The sequence below is a fragment of the Cherax quadricarinatus genome, chromosome 19, assembly GCF_038502225.1.
Source record: "Cherax quadricarinatus isolate ZL_2023a chromosome 19, ASM3850222v1, whole genome shotgun sequence".
NCBI lineage: Eukaryota > Metazoa > Arthropoda > Malacostraca > Decapoda > Parastacidae > Cherax > Cherax quadricarinatus.
The window spans coordinates 39,811,471-39,835,505 of NC_091310.1; the positions used below are offsets into that span (position 1 = coordinate 39,811,471).

General features: G+C 43.8%; 1 protein-coding gene across 9 annotated transcripts in view; it reads right to left on the reverse strand.

Moving 5' to 3' along the window:
- The window catches only part of rsh (radish), a 188,466-nt gene that overhangs the window by 81,582 nt on the left and 82,849 nt on the right, over positions 1-24,035 (reverse strand). For 7 of the 9 annotated variants that reach the window (XR_011392197.1, XM_070086701.1, XM_070086703.1 and 4 more), the window contains exons 2-3: positions 10,870-10,951; positions 5,225-6,834 (exon numbers count right to left, since the gene is read on the reverse strand). Coding sequence is in view for 8 of the 9 variants with exons in the window: in XM_070086701.1 (XP_069942802.1) it covers positions 5,225-6,830 (1,606 nt within the window). In the remaining variant the exon portion in view is untranslated. Of the gene's footprint in view, positions 1-5,224; positions 6,835-10,846; positions 10,952-24,035 lie in introns of all 9 variants that reach the window. The other 2 variants (XM_070086698.1, XM_070086699.1) reach the window with 2 other exon arrangements.

Below are 24,035 nucleotides of genomic sequence, written 5' to 3' on the forward strand. Positions count from 1 at the left end.
CAGCCAACTATGGTTCATGTGAATAATCCATATTAATCATTTCCAATAAATCTCATCTAAGAGTCTCTCCTGCTTTTCACAGTTACTTCTCCTGTTCTGTACTAACGCTTCTTATAGTTTTCCTTTCTTTTGTTAGGTAGCCCCACCTTAACTAAGTTGTTAAAAACAGCATCTCCTAAGCTAGCTTCACAGTTCAACCCTCACATAACTTTCCGAGTTTGCTGTTATTTAGCAGTGGGTTGTATGTTAGTGACATGACTACGTAGTCTTATTGGGTCATTACATTGCCAACAATTACCCAGAGCTGTGAATTTTTATTTAACTGAACCGCCATTGAGTTTTGACCACCTGGTCAATGCTTCTCACTTCTCTTTTCTTTCTCCAATAAGAAGTATTGTTTGTGTTCATCTGCCTGACTCTAGGACCCACCTCTTTATATATTGGTTAATGGAGTCGTCTGTGTTATATTTACTTTTAAACCTATAAATGAATCTCAGTTCTTCTGTCGTTGTTTTTAAATTAATCCTTCGCCTCAACCAGATAACACCGACTAAATACTTTTTAAAATCTTCACGACTTATCTTGCTGTTTTGTTTACATTTATGTACATACGCCTCGTCCTGCTTCATCACGTTATGAAAAATCTTTTGTGTCTCAAGAGTTTGTTGCCAGTCGCGATCATGTCTTTTCTTGGTTGCTTTGTTAATGGGGTTCAAAGCCTATCACCTCCACAAGTGTCATTAAGGCGGCACGGTAGCCTTTTCACTGCCTGATAACTGTATCTTAATCCCTAAGATAGGAACTAAGGTAAACACATCGTTCACTATATATCTTGTTCTAGATGGACAGCAAACTATAGAACTTGTTCTAGTTTTTGTCTGTTTAGTTAGGTTAGGGTTCAGTACAGGAGCGGCGAGATACTTAATATAACTTTGTCTTTATATACGCAGAGCAGTCAGTTCTCACCTGTTGATGTTTCCGTTTGTCTGTGTTTCCGGAGACTGACTAAACATGGTGTTTTCTCTGAGGTGTTTTCCATTTAGTGATCGTGTGAGTCGTTGTTCACCCAGCTGGTACATTATGTTGTTCACCCAGCTGGTACGCTATGATGTTCACCCAGCTGGTACATTATGTTGTTCACCCAGCTGGTACATTATGTTGTTCACCCAGCTGGTACATTATGTTGTTCACCCAGCTGGTACATTATGTTGTTCACCCAGCTGGTACGCTATGATGTTCACCCAGCTGGTACGCTATGATGTTCACCCAGCTGGTACATTATGTTGTTCACCCAGCTGGTACGCTATGATGTTCACCCAGCTGGTACATTATGTTGTTCACCCAGCTGGTACGCTATGATGTTCACCCAGCTGGTACGCTATGATGTTCACCCAGCTGGTACGCTATGATGTTCACCCAGCTGGTACATTATGTTGTTCACCCAGCTGGTACGCTATGATGTTCACCCAGCTGGTACATTATGTTGTTCACCCAGCTGGTACATTATGTTGTTCACCCAGCTGGTACATTATGTTGTTCACCCAGCTGGTACATTATGTTGTTCACCCAGCTGGTACGCTATGATGTTCACCCAGCTGGTACGCTATGATGTTCACCCAGCTGGTACATTATGTTGTTCACCCAGCTGGTACGCTATGATGTTCACCCAGCTGGTACGCTATGATGTTCACCCAGCTGGTACGCTATGATGTTCACCCAGCTGGTACATTATGTTGTTCACCCAGCTGGTACGCTATGATGTTCACCCAGCTGGTACGCTATGATGTTCACCCAGCTGGTACGCTATGATGTTCACCCAGCTGGTACATTATGATGTTCACCCAGCTGGTACATTATGTTCGTCCTCCTCTTCATTGTCCTGTTGTCATAACATGTTGATTGATGATGGATGTATGTGTACTGAGAGTTTTAAGAGCAAGACGAGAGAGAGAGAGAGAGAGAGAGAGAGAGAGAGAGAGAGAGAGAGAGAGAGAGAGAGAGAGAGAGAGAGAGAGAGAGAGAGAGAGAGAGAGAGAGAGAGAGATAGAGAGAGAGAGATCACAATAATTCTGAGTGTTTTTCACTGTATGAGTGACTGCTGCGTTTCGTGTTTCATGCAGTGTCCGCTGACGTCTCATCTATGAGGAACCATAAATGAACTGTGGACCAGGCCAGGTACGAACCGTGGAACAGGCCAGGTACGAACCGTGGAACAGGCCAGGTACGGACCGTGGACCAGGCCAGGTACGAACCGTGGAACAGACCAGGTACGGATCGTGGACCAGGCCAGGTACGAACCGTGGAACAGACCAGGTACGGATCGTGGACCAGGCCAGGTACGAACCCTCTCACTCTATGTTGATGATCCAGTAATTAACTGTTCTGGATGGCCGAAGTTTCTTAATGTCTAATTCACGTGTGAAACATTTATGTTAACATTTATGAATGTTAACATTTATGATGGAGCATTGTTAACCACACCACCAGCAGTTATCTTTTACGGATAAACTATGTTAATGTTCTGCAAGAAATCAATCTACGTTAACATAAGAAACAATGTATTTTTCCAAGGTGACGCGAGTGTTGGGGACTGATTTAAAGAAAACTTATATATACAATTTAGCACTGTTAAACTTACTGACGCCGTTATTTATATAGTTTTCACTGCAAAGTTCACTGGTGAAGCCATTTCAATACCGTGTTACTAAAAAGTTAACTAGTGCATCAGGTAGTGTGAGAAAACTCACAACGCGGTTAAGGAATTACATAGGAGAGGGAAATACCTGAAAGTTACCTGCTAGTTGAACTAAAAGTGAACCTGGATTGATTAAATGGAAGGATGCTACTTATACTGAGACATATCTCTCATTCGGCAGATATATAGGGCAATGCAGAACAGAAGTCTGAATATAAGAGAGAGCTGGAGGACGATGAAAGACGCTTGAGTTTGCCAGTGTTTCGACTCTTCATGCTAGGTGTAACCGGGAGGTACAGGGAACGCCGAGTCATTCTTACACTGAACGAAAAGGTGAGAAAGGTCATTCTTGCAATGAATGTAATGGCTAGAAAGTCATCTTACAACAAACGTCAGAAACGTCATTCTTACAGCGAACTTAAGAGTCAGAAAGTCAGTTCTTACAGTCCACGTCAAAGCAGAAAGTCATTCTTATAGTAAACGTAAAGGCAAAAGTGATTCTTACAGTGAACGTGAAAGTAGAGTCATCCTTCGGTGAACGTAACAGCGGGAAATTCGTTTTTACAGCAAATATGAGGCAGAGACTCATTCTTACAGCGAACAGAAAGACAGAAAGTCATTTTTACAGTGAGAATTAAAGCAAAAAAATATTTTTGAAGTGAATATGAAGGCAGAGTCGCTTTTACAGTGAACGTAGAGGCAGGGAAAGTCATTCTCACAGTGAACTTTGAGGCAGCAAATGTCATTCTTACAGTGAACACAGAGGCAGGAAAGTCATTCTTCCAGTGAACACAGAAGCAGGAAAGTCATTCTTCCAGTGAACATAGAGGCAGGAAAATCATTCTTCCAGTGAACACAGAGGTAGGACAGTCATTCTTCCAGTGAACACAAAGGCAGGAAAGTCATTCTTCCAGTGAACACAAAGGCAGGAAAGTCATTCTTCCAGTGAACACAGAGGCAGGAAAGTCATTCTTCCAGTGAACATATACATAAAGTAGTTTTTTCAGTGAACGTTAGGTCAGAAAGTCATTCTTACAGAGAACGTGAAGGTGGGAGGACAATGCAACAAGGAACATCTCTCACTGATACAAGATTCTGCAACATTACCCTAGTCACAGCTGATCATGCAGTAACCCCCCCCCCTCCCTGTCATAATGGAACTTAAGGGGCACGGAAGTCCCTGTCGTCTAATTCATGATATAACTTAACTGTAATTAATGGTATAACTTAACAAATCTTCGAGGACAACTGCGTGGTAGAGATCCTGGACTTCACCTTACGAAACAGACAAAGCAAATGCGACAGTAATTATGAACAAGGTAGGTTATAGTGGAAAAATAAACATGTTATTAGAAGAAGGGGGAACTTAAGTGCCCCTTAACGAGTGTAGTATACAATTGAAAACAAAAGTCTGAGTGCCGGGATAAACTGAGACTACAAAGTGGGACTATTAAGCATGTCAATGTACTGTACGTGTGTCTGTATATTTGAAGATACGATACTTTTTAGTCTATTTTCAATATAATTTAAATAATTTGACCATGCAGTAATGTATCTGTTGTTATTGCAGTTCATTCAAGGTGAATATAAGCGGTTGTTTCCCAAGAAGATAAAGAAATATTTGAAAGGGTTAATGTTTAGAAGAAGAAGTTGCTTGAAAAAGTAGTCTTGCGACTGGAGTGGTTGAGAAACAGTTTAAGAAAAGGTATGAGTAAAGCGAAGATCGATCATATTTGTATGTTTTACTGGGATATTCACTTGGAAAGTGATCCTTAGGACGACTGAGACCACAGGCAAGGGTATATATATATATGGCCATTCAACTAGGATGAACGGCAGTAAAGGTCGAGAAGAATACTGGAGGTTTGTGTTGTGTGGTAACTGAGAGGGGTCCAAGAGACACCTGTTGGGTTGTTTGTTATGGTTATCCCTACTCATAGTGAATGTATCTTCAGCTATGACTCAAGAAATCGTAATAACGCGATTGTAAACAAACCACGGAACGGGTGGGGGTTAAACGCCTGACGAGTGAGTAGTGAAACTCTAGGTCAGCGCGTAAGCCACTGGGCCAGCTGGCTACAATAAAATGAATCTCCCGCCACCGTGATGGGAGATTCATCTGTATAAGCTTAAATTTGTGGTCACAGTGGTGGCCCATGCTAACCTCCCTATGGTGTATAAATATACTTAGTTGGATGAATCTTACTGTAGCCAGCTGGCTCAGTGGCTCATACACTAGCCTGGAGTTTTACGACTCACCCGCCATGGGTTCTAGCTCCCTCGTACCGTGGTTTATCTTTAGTTATTTACAGAGCAGAAGACGACGTTTGGCCCTGTAGTGAGCATATCCCCAGTAGAATAAAAAAGGCATAATATTTTTAGCAGTGATTTATTACAACTCATTAATGTGCGAAATTCAAAACTTAAAAAAAATATACAAACAGCAATACAGAAGAATAAATAACAAAGGCTCTCATGCAGGGTATTTAAAGTGTATATATAAATTTGTGCATTACTAATGGAAGTTACCTGTTTGTGTTGAGGTGTCAAAGAAGGCACACGAGGTCTCGACGGTCATCGTAGCTAACGTGCCGTCAGTAATCTGGGCGCTTGAGTCTCTTCGACCACGCGACTTTGACATCTCTTCACTCTGGGTGCTCTGACGCCTGAAATTGCGGGCTCGCATAATGTCTTCTGTTGTGGACTGTCGACGAAATCCTCGAGAGAGTAATATTTCTTCAGTGGTTGACTGACGACGAAGACCTCGCTCTTTGGGCGAGTGTTCCCTGGAAGAGCATGTTGACGAAGAATCTGGGGAGCGGGGAGAACGGGATGGTCTCCGCCCACGTCCACAATACTCAGCGGCAGTGGTGGACTGTCTTCTTAACCGGCTTCTGGGAGATGTTTCTCTGGAGTTGGAGTCACTTGCCTCTGGAGACAAGTGAGGTCGAGAGTCACGTCTTCCCTTTCTACCCATAGAAAGTTCTTCTGCTGCCGCCGAGTCCGGTGAGAGAGAGTCCCGTCGGCACTTTTTGGACAGTCCATCTGTTTCTGGAGCGTCAGGGGAGAGAAACGGTCGAGAGCCTCGACGAGAACCCGGGAGGGGAAGACCTTCTTCGATTGCAGTCGATTGTCGTCGCAATCCTCGGTACTTTGGTGATGGTTCTCGACTGCCTTTTCCCGATCCTCGTTCGGGCGACACTTGAGGACGAGAGTCTCTTCTACCGCGGAATAATTGTGTTGTAGATTCTCGACGTATGGTTGTGGTGGGGGAGGAGGGTGCCGGAGAAGACACTGGAGACCTAGGCTCTATGGCTCCAGGCTCAGTGGAGTCCTTTCCACCTATTGACATCTGCGACACAAGCGAGGTTTGCGAAACATGAGACTCTGCAGACACCTGTGTAGTAACAATAGTTCTCGGTGTCAAATCTCGGGGCTCAGGGGAAGAAACATGCCGGGGCGAATGTATTTCTGGCCGGTCGGGGGAAGAGGTTTTGTCCACACTGTTGCGATTCGACCGAGTATATACCTGAGTGGTCGAATCACGTCGCTCTTTTTTCTCTTGTTCAAGGGAATCTCGACGCCTACGGAGAATTTCCGCTACACTTTCTCTTCTGGCTAGAAACTTTGCAATATCTGACCGAATATCTGTGCCGCTTTGCCGCCTCTTCTTCATTTCGGCCGAGGATTCCCGTCGGGTCTTGATACGAGGAACCTCGACGATGGAATCTTTTCGTCGCCATGGCAGAGACCTTGCAATATCTGCAATAGACTCTCTCCGGCTAAGATCACGACTTTCCCTCCGAGTGAGAGGCCCTATAGGGGTGCTGGTGGTTGTCGTACAAGTACTGGTGGAGCGCTGTTCCGTCAAATCCCGTCTTCCCCAGTCCCGCAGGATGTCCGTGAGTTGTGCCAGGGAGGATCGTCGCCTGCGGGAGGTGGGAGGAGAAGTCTCCCGAACCTCACGAGGAGGCTCGATGGTGGTGATCTGAGCAGAGGAGTCCCGGCGACCCACTCGAGGCCTCGGGGACGAACTCTCACTTTGGATTTCGTCGTAGCCATTGCCTCCCTCCCACACCAAACCAACCTGGTGGCTCAGGATGGGCAGGTTACATACGAAGCAGATGGCAGACATCCTCCTGTGGGAAAGATAAAAGTTTAGTCACACTTGTAAAGTCAAGCACCGCATACAGGGGACAACATCAGCTAACTCATCAAATGAGTTAGATGCTACCCCCATCTGCTCAAGTTTAGTCGCACTAGTAGAGGCAAGCAATGAATGTATAGACAACATCTATCTGACTTATTTTAAGAGCAAGATAGATGCTGCATCATCTGCTGAGAGTGAAATGGTACACGACCGTGAGAAAGCATAGATGACCACCTGTCTTAGGCTGTCGGCTGGAGTCGTATTGTTGTCAGAATTAAAGCTACTCGAGCACCCCAGCCTAGTCAAGGGGGACACAATGCTCCCAGTGAAATTTATTTTATGACGTACAGAATTAGTTTGCGATTATAACTGTTTTATGCATGTCTGATGATATATCTCATGTTTAATAGTCACATTTAGTACTGACTGATGTTTAGTGTACTTCATGGAATAAAACTATCAAGTTTTTCCTTGGATTTTTCTTAAATGCTGAGTGCGCGTTTTTTCAACACACATTTAGACAGTGACAGATAACAGTTATATTTTCTTTGATTAAAATTGATGCATTGTTTGTTTGGTTTGTATAATATTCTTACTGCGCTAGGAGAGGCAGGTAAACAACAGTAAAGACTGAGGAGTTCCAGCAAGCAGTGACTAAGACACAGATTTTTAAAGGTATTTCAAAAGAAGACACATTGTTCAATCTTCCTTTCTGGGAGACAAAAAAACAGGTAAAATATATTTGTCTAATAGTTACTACATAAGTGAAATTTCTACAGTACATTTTCTGTTATCAAACAAATGTCCAATCATTGGCAGTTATGACATTCTACTATTTAAAAAGACTATTTTTTTTACACACACACACACAAAAAAAAAAAAACAGATTTACACTATTAATAGGTAAAGCACATGCTTTGATTATTTAGAGGTTCATGTTACAGAAGGGTTCCTATCATATACAGAGGTATAATGTAAATATATATACAAACAACGAGCGTAGTAGATAATCATAGTTTAATTGACCAGCCTCCACCTTGTTGAATTTTAATCTAAAACATGATAAAATTTTAATGAAGATTATATTTGTAATCCTAAACAATCACTGTCTCAAACTAATAAAAATAAAAATAAAACGAAAATGTTAAAATTCAGGCTATATATATATATATATACATATATATATATACATATATATATATATACATATATATATATATACATATATATATATATACATATATATATATATATATATATATTATATATATATATGCAAAACAACCACTCTGAGAGAAGAGAGAAATTCCAAGCGCTTTCGTGACTACTCACATTATCAAGGAACTATGAAAGTAAAGCATCCAAGGAAGCTATATAAGGGGTCTGGCCAGCACCTCACTATCAGATCCCACAACGGTTAAACACCTGACGCGCGGCGACCCAACTTGGATAGGTCCTTTGCACAACTCACCCACAAACTATTCTACCCAAGAAAATTTAAAAATTATTATTTGTCCAGTGTATTATTAAATTCTTCCAAATTCTATTAATTATAAATGGATCTAATTTATATAAACCAAAGGAAATATTCACATTATTGTCAAAACTGCTTTTTATGAAACAAGATTCAATTATATTCCTGTCGACCATGGACTTGCTTGATACTACTTTCTCAACTTTATGAAAATCAATTGGATGGTTAAAATCTCTTACATGAATAAATAGAGCATTGGAATCTTGTCCAGTTCTAATGTAAAAGATTTTAACCATCCAATTGATTTTCAAAAAGTTGAGAAAGTAGTATCGAGCAAGTCCATGGTCGACAGGAATATAATTGAATCTTGTTTCATAAAAAGCAGTTTTGACAATAATATGAATATTTCCTTTGGTTTATATAAATTAGATCCATTTATAATTAATAGAATTTGGAAGAATTTAATAATACACTGGACAAATAATAATTTTTAAATTTTTTGGGTAGAATAGTTTGTGGGTGAGTTGTGCAAAGGACCTATCCAAGTTGGGTCGGCGCGCGTCAGGTGTTTAACCGTTGTGGGATCTGATAGTGAGGTGCTGGCCAGACCCCTTATATAGCTTCCTTGGATGCTTTACTTTCATAGGTCCTTGATAATGTGAGTAGTCACGAAAGCGCTTGGAATTTCTCTATTCTTTCAGAGTGGTTGTTTTGCATATTCTGAAATCACCTGTTTACTGTGATCTTATTGCATATATATATATATATATATATATATATATATATATATATATATATATATATATATATATATATATATATATATATATATATATATATATATATATATATATATATATATCAATAAAAACGTTTATTGAGTGTACAGTGCGTTACTGAGACTTAAGAGGGTCGGGTTGCAATGTGATTTTATTCTCTAAGTGTGAGCAGTGAGGACTGTGGTGTGAAGGTGCATCAGTCAGCAGCTGGAGAATGTTACCTTGGGTGTCCTGGTGTGGGTCCAGCCTTGCCTCCCTGCCGAGGGAGGACCCAGCCAGCTGAACCTCTGTCACATATTTATCAGTCATACCTAGTGTTTATACACACTCACTGGGAGTTTTGGATGAACCGTCACCATGCATGTCTCCCACAAAATCACTTACATATCTGTGTTATTATGAGCTCTGTAATAGTGCAGATATTGTTAAATCTAATTAAAAATAATAAGTAAGGCTTAAATATGCACAGCATTATTTAGCATCATGCAGAATAAGTAAAATTATTTAATTAAAGCAACTATTACCCAGAGTAAGCAAACATATGAATATATTTAATCATGCATCAGCCAGTGATTATCAAAAAGTATTATTTTTAATTAATTATGTTATTTATAAGCTAGTACTAAAGTCTGGTTTATTCTCGAGCGACATGAAGATCGTAACCACTAGGCCGCTAGCTGTGCTGCACCTGTTCTCATTACCGTCGTGATAGTTTATGCTAGTCACACCTCACTTGTCCTCAGGAGCATTATGAAGAAAACATCTATTTAAAAATTTGGAGCGAGATAAAATTTAAATTGCTCCAGCGGGCGGTGCTAGAGACTTTCAGGACAGCGGACACAGGCAGCAACTATTAAAATTTTAGTTTATGATTTTTTAGTAAACATTAATAATCAGGCAGAACCACGAAATGTCATGATAAACAAGTTATTCAAAGTTACATAAAAATAAAAAGAGACTAGCCACAAAAGTCAAGCCTTTACAAGAGTGAGACGTCAAGAGGACACATCAAAGAGCTCCACTCAAGATGTCCTCAACTACTTCCTGACACTAAGAGACCTGTTTGAGGAATTTAAGTTGGACGTGCGTGAGGCTTGAGGAAAACCAAGCCTAGGCTGTATGTGGCATTCATAGCTGGTGATAACATACGGGAGAACTCGCACATCACCGCTGCTTCTTCACCTTCCTAACACCCCCACACACTCACACACACTGATGGGGAGCTGATGTATTCTGTCTCACAAGACATCAAACTTCTCTAGAATAATAAGTCAGCATCGTAGCTGGAAGAGTTCACCACTGACTCACAAATATGGAAATATGCCAATTAGACATTTTTTTTTTGTCGTCCAGGGCAATAATAATAAAGATAGTACTTGCAACTTGGTGGTAATTCATGACGGACCCAAGCGTCGTCTGATTTAAATTTACTTTTTTTGAGTTAATGAATTAAAAGTTTTTTCTCTGGTTCATTAGGTTTACTGTTCCATTGATTGAGTTAATATTTTGTTCATGTGAGTAGGAGAACTTAGCTGAACATGAGCTCCACAACAGTGGTTGAAGTGATGGTCAGTAGTGTGATGGAAGGAGGGAACGGGAGCGGCCTGGAAAGGGATAGCGTGAAAGAGGCGTAGAAGGGGGCGGCGTAGAAGGGGGTGGCGTAGAAATGGGGTGTGTGGAAATGGGCGGCTTGGAGGGGTTAGAGAGTGTGTGCGAGCACTGCCACCCACCATCACCAGCTACGTTACCTGAGCTAAGAGTTGAGCATCACCTGGATCGCTCCCATAGTGGAGGCGACTGCTCGTCCTCTTCCTCTTCCACGATGATTGAGGCGGTGATGGAACTGCTTACTCCTGTAGGAGGCCAGGACGGGAGGAACTTGAGTTTAAACCTACACGGGGGAAGGGTTATACTACCCACTAGTTAATCCCCGAGTCACCCTCTGTCTGCCTTGGTTGTCCAGTCTGACCAACACCGACGTCAGTCAATGTTAATAACAGCTTTATTTATTTATTGGGCTGAGTATTTAATGTTGTGATTTAGTGAACCTGAATCAATTAGCAGCGGTGCAGACTGAACAAGGTGCACCAGTGATAAACAAGGTGCACCAGTGATAAACAAGGTGCACCAGTGATAAACAAGGTGCACCAGTGATAAACAAGGTGCACCAGTAATAAACAAGGTGCACCAGTGATAAACAAGGTGCACCAGTGTTAACCATGCCTTCGAAAAGACGCCATACATTTTCTCTAAGAAATATCGCATGTTGAGGAGCAGTGCAGAGAAGTGTTGAGGAGCAGTGGAGAGAAGTGTTGAGGAGCAGTGCAGAGAAGTGTTGAGGAGCAGTGCAGAGAAGTGTTGAGGAGCAGTGCAGAGAAGTGTTGAGGAGCAGTGGAGAGAAGTGTTGAGGAGCAGTGCAGAGAAGTGTTGAGGAGCAGTGCAGAGAAGTGTTGAGGAGCAGTGGAGAGAAGTGTTGAGGAGCAGTGCAGAGAAGTGTTGAGGAGCAGTGCAGAGAAGTGTTGAGGAGCAGTGCAGAGAAGTGTTGAGGAGCAGTGCAGAGAAGTGTTGAGGAGCAGTGCAGAGAAGTGTTGAGGAGCAGTGCAGAGAAGTGTTGAGGAGCAGTGCAGAGAAGTGTTGAGGAGCAGTGCAGAGAAGTGTTGAGGAGCAGTGGAGAGAAGTGTTGAGGAGCAGTGCAGAGAAGTGTTGAGGAGCAGTGGAGAGAAGTGTTGAGGAGCAGTGCAGAGAAGTGTTGAGGAGCAGTGCAGAGAAGTGTTGAGGAGCAGTGCAGAGAAGTGTTGAGGAGCAGTGCAGAGAAGTGTTGAGGAGCAGTGGAGAGAAGTGTTGAGGAGCAGTGCAGAGAAGTGTTGAGGAGCAGTGGAGAGAAGTGTTGAGGAACAGTGCAGAGAAGTGTTGAGGAGCAGTGGAGAGAAGTGTTGAGGAACAGTGCAGAGAAGTGTTGAGGAGCAGTGCAGAGAAGTGTTGAGGAGCAGTGCAGAGAAGTGTTGAGGAGCAGTGCAGAGAAGTGTTGAGGAGCAGTGCAGAGAAGTGTTGAGGAGCAGTGCAGAGAAGTGTTGAGGAGCAGTGCAGAGAAGTATTGAGGAGCAGTGCAGAGAAGTGTTGAGGAGCAGTGCAGAGAAGTGTTGAGGAGCAGTGCAGAGAAGTGTTGAGGAGCAGTGCAGAGAAGTGTTGAGGAGCAGTGCAGAGAAGTGTTGAGGAGCAGTGCAGAGAAGTGTTGAGAAGCAGTGCAGAGAAGTACTGAGGAGTGCCTCTAGAGAGGTGTTGAGGAGTGCCTCCAGAGAGGTGTTGAGGAGTGCCTCTAGAGAGGTTGAGGAGTTCCTCTAGAGAGGTTGAGGAGTGCCTCTAGAGAGGTGTTGAAGAGTGCCTCTAGAGAGGTGTTGAGGAGTGCCTCTATAGAGGTGTTGAGGAGTGCCTCTAGAGAGGTTGAGGAGTGCCTCTAGAGAGGTGTTGAGGAGTGCCTCTAGAGAGGTGTTGAGGAGTGCCTCTAGAGAGGTGTTGAGTAGTGCCTCTAGAGAGGTGTTGAGGAGTGCCTCTATAGAGGTGTTGAGGAGTGCCTCTAGAGAGGTGTTGAGGAGTGCCTCTAGAGAGGTGTTGAGGAGTGCCTCTATAGAGGTGTTGAGGAGTGCCTCTATAGAGGTGTTGAGGAGTGCCTCTATAGAGGTGTTGAGGAGTGCCTCTAGAGAGGTGTTGAGTAGTGCCTCTAGAGAGGTGTTGAGGAGTGCCTCTATAGAGGTGTTGAGGAGTGCCTCTAGAGAGGTGTTGAGGAGTGCCTCTAGAGAGGTGTTGAGGAGTGCCTCTATAGAGGTGTTGAGGAGTGCCTCTAGAGAGGTTGAGGAGTACCTCTAGAGAGGTGTTGAGGAGTGCCTCTAGAGAGGTGTTGAGGAGTGCCTCTAGAGAGGTGTTGAGGAGTGCCTCTAGAGAGGTGTTGAGGAGTGCCTTTAGAGAGGTGTTGAGGAGTGCCTCTAGAGAGGTTGAGGAGTACCTCTAGAGAGATGTTGAGGAGTGCCTCTAGAGAGGTGTTGAGGAGTGCCTCTAGAGAGGTTGAGGAGTACCTCTAGAGAGGTTTTGAGGAGTGCCTCTAGAGAGGTTGAGGAGTACCGAGAGGTGTTGAGGAGTGCCTCTAGAGAGGTGTTGAGGAGTGCCTCTAGAGAGGTTGAGGAGTACCGAGAGGTGTTGAGGAGTGCCTCTAGAGAGGTGTTGAGAAGTGCCTCTAGAGAGGTTGAGGAGTACCTCTAGAGAGGTGTTGAGGAGTGCCTCTAGAGAGGTGTTGAGGAGTGCCTCTAGAGAGGTGTTGAGGAGTGCCTCTAGAGAGGTTGAGGAGTACCTCTAGAGAGGTGTTGAGGAGTGCCTCTAGAGAGGTGTTGAGGAGTGCCTCTAGAGAGGTTGAGGAGTGCCTCTAGAGAGGTTGAGGAGTGCCTCTAGAGAGGTTGAGGAGTACCTCTAGAGAGGTGTTGAGGAGTGCCTCTAGAGAGGTGTTGAGGAGTGCCTCTAGAGAGGTTGAGGAGTGCCTCTAGAAAGGTATTGAATAGGGAGCCTACAGTGGGGGGGGAGCATGAATGAGTTATACAGGTGAAACATAGTATGTCAATAACATATATATTAACAATATATAAGGTTGTCTCAGCTGGTATAATCAACATGTTCTAACATTAACATCTCGTGATCCTTCTCTAAAAACAATAAAGGCGCCAATGTTGGTATAATAATTTATAGCCAATGTGCTTATATAAAGTAATAGATTTTTATTTTAATTCCTGCTTACATAATATATGGGGCTTGTGGGATGAAAAATGAAGACATACCATGATAAACTTCACAAAAAAAAAACGAAATTTTGAAACAGAGTTGAAGGGATGATGAGGAAAGATTTATGTTGGTCCTCACCAGCTTCTCAACACCAAGTTTTATCACATAAGTCAGAACACTATCAGGTAAATGACACATTTTTAACACTACAGGACTTTATGTTAGTAAGATGAGGTGGGAGTGGAAGCAAATGTCAGAGAAGCAAACACAAGAGGAATTATACAAGATCTACTCCCACATCACATGATGTGATCTTCAATTATTAACTGGTTGGACTGGCAAGCCAGCGGTCGATCATGTGACTATAAACTACAGTGAGTGGTTCAACATATAACTAAGACTTGTGTCAGGAAACACTTGTTTGTTTCCTGGCGAATATAATACCATCATATATGATAATGACGTAGATACTAGAAGCTCAAGAAGAATTATAAGTTAAGTAAGTTTTTTTATATGTCAACTTTTAATTATTCACATGAAACCCAGTAAGTTAACCTGACTTAGCTAAAGATGTATCTGATATGAAATAGTTCAAGCTACCTAACTCATCTGAGAACGTAAATAACTTTATTTATCCTAGTCTAGCGTTAAGATAAGATGTTCGGGTGTTGCCAGCGGCAGACAGTAATATGTCAGGCAGAGTGGCTCCACCACCACACCTCAGCTACACAGGTGCCTAGTAGCACCATAATTATTCTCACCTTTGAACTGGGAGGCCAACACTTTAAGCAGGTGGTCACTGGTGCCAGGGCAACACTTTAAGCAGGTGTTCACTGGTGCCAGGGCAACACTGTAAGCAGGTGGTCACTGGTGCCAGGGCAACACTGTAAGCAGGTGGTCACTGGTGCCAGGGCAACACTGTAAGCAGGTGGTCACTGGTGCCAGGGCCTCCACACCACTAACAGCTACCCCACCTTTATATATATCCTTAGACACAACTGTTTAGCAATGCACCTGTCATAGTGCGGGGAACATGTCATCTTGTAACACAGGTCACTAACACATGAGTTCCCTTGATGAATAACGTAATAATGATCTAGGAAGCTAGGGCAGCTATGCTAGCTAGGGCAGCTATGCTAGCTAGAGCAGCTATGCTAGCTAGGGCAGCTATGCTAGCTAGAGCAGCTATGCTAGCTAGGGCAGCTATGCTAGCTAGAGCAGCTATGCTAGCTAGGGCAGCTATGCTAGCTAGGGCAGCTATGCTAGTACACGTTTACCTATATGAGATTCCACAACATTTCTCAGTGGTGTTAAATAACCTTCACTATATACACACACACACACACACATATATATATATATATATATATATATATATATATATATATATATATATATATATATATATATATATATATATATATAAACTGTCTTTCAGTATCTTTAAATAAAACTATTAAACTTAACATTAGATCGTGAAAAATGATGTTCTTTTAATAAATGATATAATAAGCGATCCTAATCAGTCATTAACAGACTTAAAGGGATCAAAATGCATCTTTGTTATGAAATATATAAATATATTTATAAATTTATATATATGAAATATATTTATATATTTATATATATGAAATCTATAAATATATAACACACACACACACAGGTATGTAAAGAGCAATAATCTCTCAGAAGGAATGATCGTCCTGTCACCAGGGTCTAAAAATATACAAGTGTTTTAAATACTGAGGCAAGATTGATAGTGTGGTGAGCGTGTAAGATAACTGAGGCAAGATTGCTAGTGTGGTGAGCGTGTAAGATAACTGAGGCAAGATTGCTAGTGTGGTGAGCGTGTAAGATAACTGAGGCAAGATTGATAGTGTGGTGAGCGTGTAAGATAACTGAGGCAAGATTGATAGTGTGGTGAGCGTGTAAGATAACTGAGGCAAGATTGCTAGTGTGGTGAGCGTGTAAGATAACTGAGGCAAGATTGATAGTGTGGTGAGCGTGTAAGATAACTGAGGCAAGATTGATAGTGTGGTGAGCGTGTAAGATAACTGAGGCAAGATTGATAGTGTGGTGAGCGTGTAAGATAACTGAGGCAAGATTGATAGTGTGGTGAGCGTGTAAGATAACTGAGGCAAGATTGATAGTGTGGTGAGCGTGTAAGATAACTGATAATCTTACAAACTCAAATAATCACCTCAGGTACAAAAAAATACATCTGATTTTATTCAGAGGCCTCAGTTTGAGGGTTGTAACAAGTGCGTTGATAGTGTACACCAGTGACAGCCAACCCTGGATGGGATACTGTCAATAGTATCCCTGACACTGCGCTGGGATACTGTCAATAGTATCCCTAATACTGCGCTGGGATACTGTCAACAGTATCCCTAATACTGCGCTGGGATACTGTCAACAGTATCCCTAACACGGAGCTGGGATACTGTCAACAGTATCATTGACACGGCGCTGGGATACTGTCAACAGCATCCCTGACACGATGCTGGGATACTGTCAACAGTATTCCTAAGACAGAGCTGGGATACTGTCAACAGTATCCCTGACACGGTGCTGGGATACTGTCAACAGTATCATTGACACGGCGCTGGGATACTGTCAACAGCATCCCTGACACGATGCTGGGATACTGTCAACAGTATTCCTAAGACAGAGCTGGGATACTGTCAACAGTATCCCTGACACGGTGCTGGGATACTGTCAACAGTATCATTGACACGGCGCTGGGATACTGTCAACAGTATCCCTGGCACTGCGCTGGCATACTGTCAACAGCATCCCTGACACGATGCTGGGATACTGTCAACAGTATTCCTAAGACAGAGCTGGGATACTGTCAACAGTACCCCTGACACGGTGCTGGGATACTGTCAACAGTATCCCTAACACGGAGCTGGGATACTGTTAACAACATCCCTGACACGGTGCTGGGATACTGTCAACAGTATCTCTGACACGGCGCTGGCATACTGTCAACAGCATCCCTGGCACTGCGCTGGCATACTGTCAACAGCATCCCTGACACGGTGCTGGGATACTGTCAACAGCATCCATGACACGGTGCTGGGATACTGTCAACATTATTCCTAAGACAGAGCTGGGATACTGTCAACAGTATCCCTGACACGGCGCTGGGATACTGTCAACAGTATTCCTAAGACAGAGCTGGGATACTCTCAACAGTATCCCTGACACGGTGCTGGGATACTGTCAACAGTATCCCTAACACGGAGCTGGGATACTGTCAACATTATCCCTAACACGGAGCTGGGATACTGTCAACATTATCCCTAACACGGAGCTGGGATACTGTCAACATTATCCCTGACACGGAGCTGGGATACTGCAACATTATCCCTAACATGGAGCTGGGATACTGTCAACATTATCCCTAACACGGAGCTGGGATACTGTCAGCAATATCCGTGACACGGCGCTGGGATACTGTCAGTAATATCCCTGACACGGCGCTGGGATACTGTCAGCAATATCTCTGACACGGCGCTGGGATACTGTCAGCAATATCCTTGACACGGCGTTGGGATACTGTCAGCAATATCCCTGACACGGCGCTGGGATACTGTCAGCAATATCCCTGACACGGCGCTGGGATGCTGTCAGCAATATCCTTGACACGGCGTTGGGATACTGTCAGCAATATCCCTGACACGGCGCTGGGATGCTGTCAGCAATATCCCTGACACGGCGCTGGGATACTGTCAGCAATATCCCTGACACGGCGCTGGGATACTGTCAGCAATATCCCTGACACGGCGCTGGGATACTGTCAGCAATATCCCTGACACGGCGCTGGGATGCTGTCAGCAATATCCCTGACACGGCGCTGGGATACTGTCAGCAATATCCCTGACACGGCGCTGGGATGCTGTCAGCAATATCCCTGACACGGCGCTGGGATACTGTCAGCAATATCCCTGACACGGCGCTGGGATGCTGTCAGCAATATCCCTGACACGGCGCTGGGATACTGTCAGCAATATCCCTGACACGGCGCTGGGATACTGTCAGCAATATCCCTGACACGGCGCTGGGATGCTGTCAGCAATATCCCTGACACGGCGCTGGGATGCTGTCAGCAATATCCCTGACACGGCGCTGGGATGCTGTCAGCAATATCCCTGACACGGCGCTGGGATGCTGTCAGCAATATCCCTGACACGGCGCTGGGATACTGTCAGCAATATCCCTGACACGGCGCTGGGATGCTGTCAGCAATATCCCTGACACGGCGCTGGGATACTGTCAGCAATATCCCTGACACGGCGCTGGGATACTGTCAGCAATATCCCTGACACGGCGCTGGGATACTGTCAGCAATATCCCTGACACGGCGCTGGGATACTGTCAGCAATATCCCTGACACGGCGCTGGGATGCTGTCAGCAATATCCCTGACACGGCGCTGGGATGCTGTCAGCAATATCCCTGACACGGCGCTGGGATGCTGTCAGCAATATCCCTGACACGGCGCTGGGATGCTGTCAGCAATATCCCTGACACGGCGCTGGGATGCTGTCAGCAATATCCCTGACACGGCGCGCATCTACAATTATCGTTGCAGGTTTAAATCCTAAAATACTATCACAAATCTTCGACTGTTGTATGTTAGGTACTTGTTGTTAGGTACTGGTTGTTAGGTACTGGTTGTTAGGTACTGGTTGTTAGGTACTGGTTGTTAGGTACTGGTTGTTAGGCACTGGTTGTTAGGCACTTATTGTTAGGCACTGGTTGTTAGGTACTGGTTGTTAGGTACTGGTTGTTAGGCACTGGTTGTTAGGCACTGGTTGTTAGGCACTGGTTGTTAGGCACTGGTTGTTAGGTACTGGTTGTTAGGTACTGGTTAAGTACTGGTTGTTAAGTACTGGTTGTTAGGTACTGGTTGTTAGGTGCTGGTTGTTAGGTACTGGTTGTTACATACTGGTTGTTACGTACTGGTAGTTAGGTATTGGTTGCTAAGTACTGGTTGTTAGGTACTGGTTGTTAGATACTGGTTAAGTACTGGTTGTTAGGTACTGGTTGTTAAGTACTGGTTGTTAGGTACTGTGTGTTAGGTACTGGTTGTTAGGTACTGGTTGTTAAGTACTGGTTGTTAGGTACTGGTTGTTAAGTACTGGTTGTTAGGTACTGGTTGTTAAGTACTGGTTGTTAGGTACTGGTTGCTAAGTACTGGTTGTTAGGTACTGGTTGTTAGGTACTGATTGTTAGGTACTAGTTGTTTATACACAACATTAGAAGAGGTTCAAAAATGAGAGGAGGTTCGGTGATCTGAACGAAGGATATTTCTCAAGTTAGTCCTTAGTTGCTCTCCCAGTATAGGGCGGATCAGTACTGGGTCCCCGGAATAACCTCCAGGTAACCCTCGCTGTTTACAGCGTCGCCTCTCAGAGGAAAGTACTGGGCCCTGCATGGTTTAGAGAGGCGTCCCTTAAAGGCGAATCAGTACTGGGTCCCTCGATGTTTAGAGTGGCATCTCTCAGCTAAAAGTACAGGGTCTTGCATGGTTTACAGAGGCGTCCCTTAACACAGTGGATCATGCGAAGTCGTATCATTCCCATTACTTAATTTACTAAATGTAATATTGTTATATATTATAAATATAATTAATTACTTATGTTACCTGGTATGCAATAATGTATGTTAAAAATTACTGTTCCATAACCTGAGTCTGTGTAGAGTGAGAATTAGTATTAGTCTGCCCGGGATGCCTAGGCCTACTAGTGGCCTTCTTTGTAATTAATATTTATAATATGTAAACCATACACTGTAAGCTTTGGAAGGAAATAAGCATTTATTATTATTATTATTATTATTATTATTATTATTATTATTATTATTATTATTATTATTATTATTATTATTATTAAGAAATGTAAAAGCTAAAGATGTCAGATGATGTTAGTGTTGACATCCATCATGTGATGATGCTTCAGTTGTTGTCAGTGTTGACATCCATCATGTGATGATGTCTCAGTAGATGTCAGTGTTGACATCCATCATGTGATGATGCTTCAGTTGTTGTCAGTGTTGACATCCATCATGTGATGATGTCTCAGTAGATGTCAGTGTTGACATCCATCATGTTATGATGCTTCAGTTGTTGTCAGTGTTGACATCCATCATGTTATGATGCTTCAGTTGTTGTCAGTGTTGACATCCATCATGTGATGATGTCTCAGTAGATGTCAGTGTTGACATCCATCATGCTATGATGCTTCAGTTGTTGTCAGTGTTGACATCCATCATGTTATGATGCTTCAGTTGTTGTCAGTGTTGACATCCATCATGTGATGATGTCTCAGTAGATGTCAGTGTTGACATCCATCATGTTATGATGCTTCAGTTGTTGTCAGTGTTGACATCCATCATGTTATGATGCTTCAGTTGTTGTCAGTGTTGACATCCATCATGTGATGATGCTTCAGTTGTTGTCAGTGTTGACATCCATCATGTTATGATGCTTCAGTTGTTGTCAGTGTTGACATCCATCATGTGATGATGCTTCAGTTGATGTTAGTGTTGACATCCATCATGTGATGATGTCTCAGTAGATGTCAGTGTTGACATCCATCATGTGATGATGCTTCAGTTGTTGTCAGTGTTGACATCCATCATGTTATGATGCTTCAGTTGTTGTCAGTGTTGACATCCATCATTTGATGATGCTTCAGTTGATGTTAGTGTTAACATCCATCATGTGATGATGTCTCAGTAGATGTCAGTGTTGACATCCATCATGTTATGATGCTTCAGTTGTTGTCAGTGTTGACATCCATCATGTGATGATGCTTCAGTTGATGTTAGTGTTAACATCCATCATGTGATGATGTCTCAGTAGATGTCAGTGTTGACATCCATCATGTTATGATGCTTCAGTTGTTGTCAGTGTTGACATCCATCATGTTATGATGCTTCAGTTGTTGTCAGTGTTGACATCCATCATGTGATGATGCTTCAGTTGTTGTCAGTGTTGACATCCATCATGTTATGATGCTTCAGTTGTTGTCAGTGTTGACATCCATCATGTGATGATGCTTCAGTTGTTGTCAGTGTTGACATCCATCATGTTATGATGCTTCAGTTGTTGTCAGTGTTGACATCCATCATGTGATGATGCTTCAGTTGTTGTCAGTGTTGACATCCATCATGTTATGATGCTTCAGTTGTTGTCAGTGTTGACATCCATCATGTGATGATGCTTCAGTTGTTGTCAGTGTTGACATCCATCATGTTATGATGCTTCAGTTGTTGTCAGTGTTGACATCCATCATGTGATGATGTCTCAGTAGATGTCAGTGTTGACATCCATCATGTGATGATGTCTCAGTAGATGTCAGTGTTGACATCCATCATGTGATGATGCTTCAGTTGTTGTCAGTGTTGACATCCATCATGTTATGATGCTTCAGTTGTTGTCAGTGTTGACATCCATCATGTTATGATGCTTCAGTTGATGTCAGTGTTGACATCCATCATGTGATGATGTCTCAGTAGATGGCACAAGTACAAGGGTCGTAAGGAAGCTTCAGTTCTCAAGACTTGTACACAAAAGAGTTGCCTATGTTTTCAGTAGAAGAATTTGTATAAGAAAGCATTAAGTGTTGTAAAAGTAAGTTTAAAATTATTTAAAGTATAAATTTGAGACAGACACGAGCACTGACCCATCGTTAGTTCCAGAAATATTCACAAGAAGGAAAATATGGAAGTCTAATTATTATTATTATGAGGCTCGTCTGTTAACGAAAAAAAATTGTAATTTGTGAACTGAGTTTTTTTTATATATGTATACACAGAAAAAAAAAAATACAGTGTGATGCTCCAAGAATTATATGTCATGTCAAGAGCGAATGCAACTGGACTCCAGTAAGTTAGGTAATGAGACTCAAGTGTAACTAATGCAACACTTTATTGTGGCCATAATAAGTATCGCATTAGCTGCACACTGGCACCTACACAGCTGGCACACTGGTGCTTACATAGCTGACACACACTGGCACCTACACAGCTGGCACACTGGTGCTTACATAGCTGACACACACTGGCACCTACACAGCTGGCACACTGGTGCTTACATAGCTGACACACACTGGCACCTACACAGCTGGCACACTGGTGCTTACATAGCTGACACACACTGGCACCTACACAGCTGGCACACTGGTGCTTACATAGCTGACACACACTGGCACCTACACAGCTGGCACACTGGTGCTTACATAGCTGACACACACTGGCACCTACACAGCTGGCACACTGGTGCTTACATAGCTGACACACACTGGCACCTACACAGCTGGCACACTGGTGCTTACATAGCTGACACACACTGGCACCTACACAGCTGGCACACTGGTGCTTACATAGCTGACACACACTGGCACCTACACAGCTGGCACACTGGTGCTTACATAGCTGACACACACTGGCACCTACACAGCTGGCACACTGGTGCTTACATAGCTGACACACACTGGCACCTACACAGCTGGCACACTGGTGCTTACATAGCTGACACACACTGGCACCTACACAGCTGGCACACTGGTGCTTACATAGCTGACACACACTGGCACCTACACAGCTGGCACACTGGTGCTTACATAGCTGACACACACTGGCACCTACACAGCTGGCACACTGGCGCTTACATAGCTGACACACACTGGCACCTACACAGCTGGCACACTGGTGCTTACATAGCTGACACACACTGGCACCTACACAGCTGGCACACTGGTGCTTACATAGCTGACACACACTGGCACCTACACAGCTGGCACACTGGTGCTTACATAGCTGACACACACTGGCACCTACACAGCTGGCACACTGGCGCTTACATAGCTGACACACACTGGCACCTACACAGCTGGCACACTGGTGCTTACATAGCTGACACACACTGGCACCTACACAGCTGGCACACTGGTGCTTACATAGCTGACACACACTGGCACCTACACAGCTGGCACACTGGTGCTTACATAGCTGACACACACTGGCACCTACACAGCTGGCACACTGGCGCTTACATAGCTGACACACACTGGCACCTACACAGCTGGCACACTGGTGCTTACATAGCTGACACACACTGGCACCTACACAGCTGGCACACTGGTGCTTACATAGCTGACACACACTGGCACCTACACAGCTGGCACACTGGTGCTTACATAGCTGACACACACTGGCACCTACACAGCTGGCACACTGGTGCTTACATAGCTGACACACACTGGCACCTACACAGCTGGCACACTGGTGCTTACATAGCTGACACACACTGGCACCTACACAGCTGGCACACTGGTGCTTACATAGCTGACACACACTGGCACCTACACAGCTGGCACACTGGTGCTTACATAGCTGACACACACTGGCACCTACACAGCTGGCACACTGGTGCTTACATAGCTGACACACACTGGCACCTACACAGCTGGCACACTGGTGCTTACATAGCTGACACACACTGGCACCTACACAGCTGGCACACTGGTGCTTACATAGCTGACACACACTGGCACCTACACAGCTGGCACACTGGTGCTTACATAGCTGACACACACTGGCACCTACACAGCTGGCACACTGGTGCTTACATAGCTGACACACACTGGCGCCTACACAGCTGGCACACTGGCGCTTACATAGCTGACACACACTGGCGCCTACACAGCTGGCACACTGGCGCCTACACAGCCAACAACGGCCCAGTTCGAATCTGCCACTAGAAAAAGACTTGCATCAGTTTTGCAAGTTCAACGCCGTCTCAAGAGGCTATTTAAGGTGTCGGTGTGGCAGGTGGTCACGCATTAATTGTCGCAAGGGAACTAGCGCAGTGTTCAGGTTTTCCAGATAACTTCTACGAAATTGGCAAATTGGCGCAAATGTGTGCGCGCACACACACACACAGGTACGATAAAGCTCTTGGAGCAGGGAGAAAGTGGACCTAGTAGCGACCAGTGAAGAGGCGGGGCCAGGAGCTACCAATCGACCCCTGCAACCACAAAGAGGTGAGTAAACACACACACACACATGTAGCATTCCTACATTAAAGTTACGTTGAGTTCTAACATACATAGACACAGTAGTGTGGGAAGGAACAACAAGTTTTTGTTCGGATTTTTAA